The 11,000-nt window shown below is 34.2% G+C and overlaps 1 protein-coding gene across 1 annotated transcript; it reads right to left on the bottom strand.

Moving 5' to 3' along the window:
- Positions 1–547: 547 nt before the first annotated feature.
- Positions 548–2,824, bottom strand: LOC119193452 (Down syndrome cell adhesion molecule-like protein Dscam2; the record flags this gene model as incomplete). Its single annotated transcript, XM_037447052.1, has 4 exons — positions 2,747–2,824; positions 2,056–2,202; positions 1,468–1,623; positions 548–687 (listed from the first exon to the last, which is right to left on the bottom strand). Coding segments are annotated over exons 1-4 (453 nt in total), but the record flags the coding sequence as incomplete, so codon positions are not given.
- Between the last annotated feature and the right edge of the window lie 8,176 nt (positions 2,825–11,000).

The raw sequence follows: 11,000 nt of genomic DNA, 5'->3' as shown, positions 1-11,000 counted from the left end.
CTATAGTACTAAACATGATGCGTTGTGTTACGTGCTTGTTACGCACTGTTAAAATAACGTGCATGATAGAGAATAAGGCCCCAGTTGGTAATAACTAGTAAGTTGTCTTATTTGGAGATAGATATTAATACAAAACTAACATATTTACATAAGATATGCCGATGCACGCATTAAAAACGTGCAAATCATGGTATTGAAATCGAAAAAATTTACGATTTTGATTTTGATGTAGGTGTAGGAAATTTTGAAAATAATTGTCATGCTATTAAGAAATTTGCTAGATCGGCTCAGTCAAGATAGTAGGTACCTACTAAAAGGCTCAGTTTAATAAAGATAAAACCAACGTGATGTATAGTCAGCCATTAAATTAGCTGAACACATTAAAAACGTCTAAACACTAACTTTAATTAAAATTTTCGATTTTCTTTACCTAAAATAAAGACAAAACACGATTGTTGATAATCACAAAATATTAAAAGACATTTGAAATTTAGATTTGTTCACCGACTTTTAGGGGCTAACTGTACTTCAAATACGAAGTACTTACCTCTCGACCATCTTCGATGACGCTCATGTAGAGCGTGTATCCAACTAGGACTCCGTTTGGAGCTGCAGGCGGTAACCACGACACCAGGATCTTGTTGCGTAGCGACACTACTGCCTTTATATCGGCTGGAGCTGACGGCACTGCGGGAACAAACATTATATTTCACAATATCAACCCTGTATTATATACTGTCCCTGTATTTCTACTACTGAGAGGGATTAGGCCTTAGTCCACCACCTTAGGCCACTAGGCCAATTTATGTGTTACAAATATATTAAATTCGACGGTCGAATTTCGACTACTGGGCGATTACTAGGCTTTTATTTTTCAAACCTCCTCTATATGAACTTTAATTGTGTCAAATATCACACTCTTCCGTGCGCGCATGTCCTAAAAAAAGGTACAAAAATACAAATAATGTAGAACGTCATCCATTTAATTTGACATTGCGTTAATAAATGAAACCATATACTAGTCTTTGTCTTTGCTAACAAAAATTATCCATGAATACCAAATATCCCAGTTTTACTTTGAGTTTTGATTATTTTGAAGTTTAGTACGAATATAATATTATGTACATGAATGTGTTTTTTTGTGATTCGCTGCGAGGAATACTCTTAGTAGTACTAACATTATGGCGTGTAAAATCAAAATTACTTTTTATTAATATTTATTTTCTTTCAAACTGAAACTTTTAGCCTTTACATAAGTATACAATTTGATTAATTTATTATAAAGTATTATTGCCAAGAAAATAAATACGTTACTTAATTTAGTCAATAGTAACATCAGCTTGTAAATATAATTGAAAATAAATGATTTCAATATTAAGGCAATATTAACATCAGCCTGTATATATAATTTAAAATAAGTGATTTCATTTATTAAGGCTATATTAATATCACCCTGTATAACTTTACCGTCCTCCTCAGTATGGCAGTAGACGGGCGCGGCGCGGACGCCGTCCCCCGCCGCGGTGAAGGCGCACACCGTCACCGAGTAGTTGGTGTACCGCCGCAGTCCAGACAACGTCGTGTGCAGACCAGATATTTGTTTTGTTACCGCTTCTTCGTTGCCTGGATGGGGAAGAAATTGATAGTAAGTATGTGAACACGATTGATTATGAATGTAGTGTGTGTACTTAGTATATAAGCTATGTAACGTATTGTAGTAATTAGTTATGAGTGCAATCTAATAAAAGAACCTGGAAACCATCAACACGTCTTAATATATATTCATACTTCCATTACATGAATGTCGAAATGGAGGTGTGGGAGTTATGAGCGGGATAGCTGGGTTTATCGATAGGTACTATACACGTGGGCTGAGATGTCAGCAAGGGTATTAATGAATAAAAACAATGAAATTTAATAATGAAAATAATTTTTCTAACCTTGAAATTATTTACTTTAAATATGAATGTAACAGAAGATGTAAAAATTGATAAAAGAAATCATAATAATATATTGCTATAGGTAATGAATTTAAATTTATATCACTTTCCGTACCATACCAATCCGTGACGGGTGCGTATGTGACTCTATATCCTTGTAACACGCCATTGCGCCCGCGCATCGGCGGCGGCTCCCACGAGACACGCACAGACTGAGAACTAAGTGCTGTGCATTGAAGTGCTCCTGGCGGTAGACTCGGCACTGGAAATTAACATGGAACATAAAATAAACAATAACATTAACTCATTAACATATTCAACTCATAGTAATCATTGGTTGAAAATATAACACAAAAAAGCTTTTGTTATGTCAAAATTATACATATTTGATTAAAACAATAATCAAAGAAAATATATAAACAATTTGACTTCAAAGATATTTATTAAGTCAAACTATTTCTTTCATATTAGATATCAACAAAAAACATACTTAAAGGTAATTTAAAACTACTTTAATCGCTTTATTAATTTCGCCCCAAACCTTCTTGTAACCTACGATTTTTAATATTAGTAGCGGTAGTGGGTGGCGAGTCTGGACTTATGCCACTATTACGATGCGACTGCCGGACCACAGAGTATGAAGTTTGTTTCTGGAGTCTGGTAAGGGTAGTTCTCTCCAGCGGTACAGCGCTCTTTAACACACGTAGGCAAACGAAATCCGGTACTGGGGAAGGCAGCTGTCAGACCTTGGGTACTTACATGACTGCCATTGCCATTCATAACATCCTAAATCTAGTTCTACTCACCATCTTCCATAGTAGTGGCGGTAGTGGGTGGCGAGGCTGGCCCCGCGCCCCTGCTGTTGTACGCCTGCACGACCACCGCGTACGTGGCGTGTTTCTGCAGCCCGGAGAGCGTGGTCCTGGCGCGGGAAGCCGTGCCGGCGCCCTCCACCGTCCTCACAGTGTAGGACGCACCGCCAGGACCGCTTGCGCTCAACACTGTGCTGTTGCTGTTTAGCTGTTTACGAAGTGTTAGAAATTTATTATAATTCTTGATGTTTATGGGTGGTGGTGATCAGTTATCATCAGGTAAACTGCATTATCGTGTTCTTCTATATAAAAAAATCTTTATTTCTGTTAAAATCTGTAAATAATCACAAAAGAGACCTAAAGAATAATTAATTAAAGATTTCAATTATTGTCTGAGAAATTCTCTTATATATTTTGGATTCTTCAAAGAATAACCTAAAGAAGTCACTACTTAATTCAAGAAATTTTAACAAAAGTGAACAAGGCTCACCTCTTGAAATCCCACGTAGTATCCTAGTATGTTGCCGTTCCACAAGTCTCGCTGCGGCGGCTCCCAGCTCACGATCAGCTCCGTCGAACTTTTGGCTTCCACTCGCACGTCTACTGGAGGACCGCTTGGCACTGCAAAGATAAAGTCATAGGATTGATTTTATTCCAACAGTTATTGGGTTTGGCCGTTATAAATCTATCAAGGGAAGCATTGACTCTCTTCAGTCAACACTCCATATGGAACCTTCTCTACTTATCATCAGTGTGGTTTCTGTGTCGTGTCCGTGTTATATATAAATTATGAGAATTTAAAATTTGTTTCGAGTTGATTTTTCAATTCTCAGATACTTTTAAAAATTGATTTGGTAGTGATATATACTGGTCGTGCCTGCTATAGTATTCAGTGGTATGATTGTGCAGCCAACGACGTGCCTCAGTTGTAGAATATCTAGATTTTTAATATGTCATTGTATATCTGTAAATTTTATCGTTATATAACGGAATAAGTTGGTATTTTGACCGAAGATCAGACAGGCAGCAATGCGACTACAAAATATTTTTAATACACCTCGATATCTCAATCAATGGAGTTCAAATCTGGCGCACTGTTACGAGTTTCTATGAATTTTTAAGTTTGTTGTAAAATGAGACTACGCGTTTTGTTGGTAATATAAAGACTATTATCATGCTTACCTCTTTATCTTTCGGGATATTGAAAAATTTTAGAAAAAATAACTTGCATAATCATGTGACATAATTCAATTTGCACATCTGATATAACTTAGAACCTTGTAATAGTAATCAGCGAAATGTTACTACTTTGGATTTGATAGTTGTGAAATTACATTGACTTATATTATTTTGTGACATACCTTGAGAGAAGCCTATATCCAGAAATGGACTGCAACGGGCTGATATGATGATGATTAGATGACTACACTCGTAGAAATCGCACCCTTAGAACTAAAGTGACCCAACTCAGAATTTATACATTCCCTGATTTTGTTAAAAATGACCTTTCAAAACATGCTCTATAACCCTATGATGAGATAAAACAAATTTATAGAATAGGAACAGAGATTCTCACTTTCGACGACAGCCCAATTCATTGCCTTCTAAATTGTTTTCAAATCTGTTTATTTGTTTCTTACAAATCGTCTTCTTTGAGTTAGGTCACCTTAGCTCTAAAGGTGCGAAATGAATCACCGTGACATGTTTTTGTTCCATATCTGAGTATGACAGTGATGTCCATTCGGATACAAAACATTGTGTACTTTCCATCAGCAGATAAATGGTTTCTCTTTTGTTACTTAGATAACCCTAACAACAAGTAAACGTACTTAAATTGGATTTCAATAGTCTTCCAATTCTATTTATCTTGTTTTGTCTCGTTTCTTTTATTTATCAAACGCATTTCGCTTTAATGGAACCTTAACCTGTACAGAATTTCATTTATTTATTGTTTTAAAATTATTGGACTACCTCAAGTCCTGCACAGAGGTCAATTATTTTAACGATAAAATCTACGAATGTCTTTTGAAAACATAGACAAATAATTTTATTTATGTCTTTGGATGGCTTACGTCTGTAATAAACATTAAAAAAATACAATAGACCAGTTACGAGCCACAACAGATGGGAATAATGGAGGTGAACACGGAGAGGGTAAAAGAAGAAAGGGCAGATTAACAACCAGCTGGGAGGACAAATTTAAAGGCGTAGAAGAGATTGATGCAGGAGCGGGAAGAGTAGTCTAGAACCCGATTCCTCTGTCGGCTTTGTAGGACGAAACCGATTTGTAGGCTCTATTCAGTAGTACCTATATGTTGTGTCATGTTCCTTTTTGAAAAAAATCACCCTTCACCACTGCTAGCTGATGGTTACAGAGTCAATCAATGTTCGAGAATCAACATTTGGTCCATTATAGGACATTTGGCGGAAAGCTTAACGCAAAGAATGTTTTAGTTTGTTAACGGAATATTTAAATGTCTATTGATTATCATCGACGCGACGTTGTATCAACCAGAAAATCTTTATCACTCAGTTCCAAAAGAAAATTATGAACAAAGATACCACAAACCCATATACAATTTTACACCTCTTTATTTGTGAACAAGGATTTATTAAACTTGCAAATGGCATCGAAGGTTGCCGTTTCTTATTTTAAGATTTGTTCGCTGAAGTAGGTTACAGAAATCAATGATATATGATCACATTTGTGGATTCTGATATAACTATGTCTACATATCGTTGGCTTACAATACAATACAAGGTTCTATGTCATTTGATGAGCAAATGTAATTAAGTAAATTATTTATATACCTACCACATGATTCTAGATTTTTTAATTCCAATAATCAAAGATAAATAAAGAGGAACCATTAATGTCTTTTCTAATTTTTACATAAAAATATTGAATCTCAATTTTGTAACATAAGTAAAATATTAACATAGGACCTTGTAAAAGTAAGCCAGGGAATCACAGTTACAATTCTATTGATTAGGTTGTTGTTTAAATAGTACGGTATATGCATTAAGGGCAAAGAATTCTAAGATTATAAAGAGCGGACATTGGGAAGATTTTCATACAAACATTTTGCGCTTATTTGATGATTACTCAATCTACCGCGAGACCCCAAAAAATAATGTAAAGCACTTCATATTTTCTCCATATCATGACTTCCACGTTTTTAATGCGAATATTAGCATATTTTCTGTAAATATATTATTTTTGTATTAATATCTAAGGACGCTGTCACATCTTGTCATACGGTCATTTCAAATAAGAAAGCGACTTATTACCAATTGGTAATTTTGGCCCTGATGTCCAGTCTATAACTTACTATATAGTTTAATGTATTTGATTAAGGGTCCTTTTATAAAGTTGTAAGGGCCTGCAAGATTAACTTAAGCTTCTTGAATAAGACATTTCTTTATTTCCACAGTAATTCAAATTTAGAAATGTTTGTATTTGATGACACAAAAATTCTCGTCACAAACCTATTTGAATAAAGAATCTTATTTCACACCCCGCCTACAGCAAATTGAAAAACACGTTTTCAAATAATAAAACCTCCACAAACAACTTTTCAAAGAACTTTTCAGACACATTCCGATGCAATTCAGATCGCGTTCTTTGATGTTATCTTCATCCATATTTGAATTCTGTTTGAGTCGTATAACAGACAAGTGCTCATTGATAGTACTGCGAACTAAAAGTAGGTTTTGTGCAAAATTATTTTAAATCTTATTTTAATAAGCTTAGCGTTTTTATTCCTTTGGGTTTGACCCATTGAAAAAATGTTTGTTAATACTATTCCTATCCTACTATTTGTGAGGCGGAATAGTATATCAAGGTCGTGCTATGATACACTTCACAATCTCTGCTTATCCCTAGATATAGGCGTATTGTTATGCAAATGCCAATAGGACAATGAATTGATTTACAATATCAATTTAAGGGATTACCTAGGGCGGTTAATCTGTTACAATTGATTGATCAGTTTTGCTATAGAATAAAGGCTTTTAATGTTGTGTACTTAAATGTACATTGGCTGGTTTTCACTTTAGACCCTGGTTGCACCCCTATAACTCCTTTAGGTTGGAAGCGTGACGTGTATCTTGTTTTTTGTTAATTTTACTAATATAATAATAATTTAATTGTCGTTTCTGTCCATGTGTTGATACCAAAAGGTCACGATCAGTATGTCCAGAAGCTCTTATTTGGCCGTTGGGTCCAAGGGCCAGAATTAGATTATCTCAAAAGTAGATTCCTCACTTTGAATCCCTAGGCACCGATAGTTTGGGATTGAGCCTCGATATTGAAGGGTGATTAATGGTTAAAAATATTTTATATGCATTTATATTTTTAAAATATATTTAACAAAAATACTTGCAAAATAATTTAATAAAATAATCGTTGGTAGTATATGTTTTATAGACTATCCTTGCAGCCTCCAGTCTGCGCGGCGTCTTTGTGAATTAATTGTCAATAACCTTCAACTTCAGTAGTTGAAGTTTCATAGTACAGTGTAATATTTCCCGGCAACAATCTGCGTGGTGCCTTAGTGAATAAACGAGACGAGAAAACCTTTACACCAGACTACTAAAAAGTATTTTTATATCACAAGAAAAAGACTAAAGCTTGGAGTAAAATACCTTATAAGCGTAAAATATATTTTAAAAAATCACTGTAAAATTTGTATAAAAACAATTCACCTTTTCTAACTCATAAAATATTTAATTCATGAATGTTAATGTTAAAAAATGTTGGTACAAGTTGACTACACAATTTAATGAAGTTTAAAAGGCACTTGCGAAGTAAAGAATTAATTAAGAGTTAAATAAATTCATTTACTAATAAAGTTATGAATGAATTTTGTAGATTTTTTTAATATTTATAAAGGACAATGCCCAAAACCAGGCTATCTTTGCGTCAGTCATGCGTCTTAACCAAATAACCATGTAAAATCATAATTTTAATTATTACTTCATTTGTATTTATTTCAGTCATGAGCAAATAGGGGTTTTAAAGATATGAAAAAAAGTTGTTTAATTGTTGCAAATCAAACACCGGATAATTTACTGCCAATATGGCGAATTGATACCAATTTATAACAAAATCCCCTTTTAAATGGAATAAAAAAGTTAATATGCACGATAAATGTACTTGTACTTGAATCTATAATATATAGATTAAATATATTATTCATTAAACAAAAATATTGTTATAAAAATATATTTTACTTAATAATTATGACCAAACTCCAAATAGCTGGTAAAAAAGATAAAATATGAATCATTCTAAAAACAAACAAATGGCGACTTGTACTTGCATTGACATAAATACTCAAGTCAGCTAAAACATGTCTGGACTTTATTTTTAATTAAATGAATATATGGGTACTGATTTTTATTACACTGGCAACTGAAAATAATGACATTTTGACACTTTAGATTTGTCTGAGTGAAAATATTTAATTATTAAAATATTTTACTCAAGATCAGAGTGTTATTCTTATGTATTTTAATGTTGACTCGAGAAATTCACTGTTAAGAAACAAGGTATATAGTGTGTGTTCCGAACTTTGAGACGGAAGGCAGCAACACAATGTCGTCTAGAGCCTAGACCCAGGACAGTTAATCGAGACGACATATCCCGGCGATGTATTAACTGCACCATTGCGATGCCACAGCAACGATAAGTATATTTCTTAGACAGGCTATCCAGTTTGTAAGTTATGTAGATTGTTATTAACCTACCCACAATGTGTGAAAAATCTTGCAAAAACTAAAGAACACAGTTTAACAATAATAATAATCTGAACATATTTACTGAACTTCTACATTATATTTTAGGTTTCAAGGCTGGAACGAATTTGTGCTGCCTGCTGCAGATCAGTTAATAGAGAGTTTCACAGACAACAACGACATGACATGACCCGACCAGCACTGCAAGAAGTCATTCACTCACTTCAGCTGTATTATAAGCGTGTTGCGGCCACATCAAGTTCTTGTCTGTTTTCTGGAAAGCCATATCTATCAAAAATACACATCTGTATAAAAATATACATCAGATTTCGTATTTGTTTTATTTTTCTTTTCCTATGATAAGTAACTATTAGCCTAATCAGGCTGTGAAGTTAGTTTCTGGGTTCCTGTTCGATTTCCAGGCCAAGCAACATTTTATCTCGGTGTTTCTGACATGACTTGCCTGGAATCGGAATCGTCCAAAGAGGGTTGGCGTCAGGCATGCGGCCGGTCATAAAAACTAAGCTGAATCTATTCTACAATATGTGTTGACGCCATATTGAAATGAGATAATGGTAGGTGAATATAAAGATTAAGTTAATCCATGTAATAGAATATGTCATAAGTCAGAAAAATATGTACTTACACAAAGGGGCGGGTAGTATATGCTCCGTGGAAAAAATAATATTCCGCCATACTATCTTAGAAGTTTTATTGGAGCTTCGTGTCATCAGATATGTTAATACCTATCAATTTCTTATAAGGGCGATTAAAGCTAAGTGAAAAGAATGTCCAATAATTGTTTATAGCAATATCAAGTAGGTTCTGCAATACTGAACTTAATTAGGCACGTAGGTACTTTCTACCGTACATTATTGCAGTCCATACTTAACCTCAAAATAACCAAGTTAATAAAATTCTGATTACTCAGAACTCCCATCGAATATCCAACTGTTTTAAATATATATAAGATTTAGGATATATTCCCTATAGATTAGTGAAGGTTTTGTACAGACGCAAGCGTAGCCCAACTTTCATACAAAAATGGGCATTCTCCTTTCGGGGTTTTTAATTTTGTAGAAATACGAGCTTTAAAATATAAGAAATATAATATATCTCTACTCCAGTTTAGGTTGACTGGAAGAGAATTTTGATGGCATTAACCTCGCCTGTAGACCTTGTATGAATTATAAATAAGTAAAAATATTCATTTGTTAGAAACTCTTTGGGTTTTTTATGCATTTTATGGGCGAATGCAAGCTTACGAGCAGGATGTTTCATAACGGTATATGATTACTAATACTCATTAACACTTATCAGAAGTTTTACTGGTGGTAGGTCTCTCATATGTGAGAGTCCGCCTGGGTAGATACCACCGCAATGACTATTTCTGCCGCCAAGCAGCAGTGTGTAGCTACTGTTGTGTTCCGGTTTGAAAGATATTGTAGCCAATGTAACTACTGGACATAACAAGACTTAACATATCACGTCTCAGGATGGCGACCGCAGAGAAACATCAAACAATACTTTGTAATTGTAGGTGTCGGATGGTGTTTTTACTGTTTATGGGCGGTATCACTTACCATTAGGCGAAAGGCAAGCTCGTCTCGTCATTCAAAGCAACAAAAAAAAAACAAGTATTTCATAATATGCCTTGCCAACCTGGAGGTATAGGTATAGGAAAGGAGGGAATTTTAGGACTTCTGACCCTTCTTTATGGGTAGTAAATACTGGTAATTTTAAGCAAAGGTTGTAGTTTTAATAGAGATCTACAAAAATTACTAAATCTATTTTACTAGGTTATCGTGGGGCTACAAAATAAAATGTAGCTAACCTTCTACTTTTTCATTTGACAGTACAGAACATGATGTTGTTTGTTGTTTTAATAATCTTGCGAAGAAGGAAACTGAGATGTATTTTAAAAATAGATGTGTTTTTTCTAAAGCTGAAAAAAATCTTCTAATTACAGAGAATGGAAGATGAGTTTGTACTTGGTAGGCGACAGATAATGATTTTAAAATTTTAATATTTAAAGGTAGCGTTCCTATACTAGAAAGGTTTATGGTATAATGTCTTGGCCGGGAATCGTGTGTGTGTTTTTTGTTTTGAAACTTTTATTGCCAATTCACGTGCCTTAATAATATAGACGAATGGTGAAGGAATTAGATGAATCTCTGTCTACCCTTTAGGATACGAATGGAGTTTGTATTAAGTAATATCATTTTTACACAACAATCTGGCAAAATTGATAACTAAAATATGAAAGTTTCACTAAAACACTGTAACTTTGCCCATATATTTCGTAAATCTGTGCTAACGTGACTGTAATTTATTCTCGTCATATAAAGTATTTTTTTATCTCGGGACAGGGTCTGGCTCCCGGGGGATCACGTTTCAACGAACGCGAAACTCAAATTATTCCAATGTTGTGTTAAGTTTAACGTTTTTCTTTAATTTGGCTAATGTATGATTACTGTAAGTTTTAAGTATCTTTATTAGGTATACGTTT

This window comes from Manduca sexta, unplaced genomic scaffold (genome assembly GCF_014839805.1).
Source record: "Manduca sexta isolate Smith_Timp_Sample1 unplaced genomic scaffold, JHU_Msex_v1.0 HiC_scaffold_557, whole genome shotgun sequence".
Lineage (NCBI taxonomy): Eukaryota > Metazoa > Arthropoda > Insecta > Lepidoptera > Sphingidae > Manduca > Manduca sexta.
Note: the sequence above shows the minus strand (reverse complement) of the source record. Positions and strands in the feature narration are given on the sequence as shown.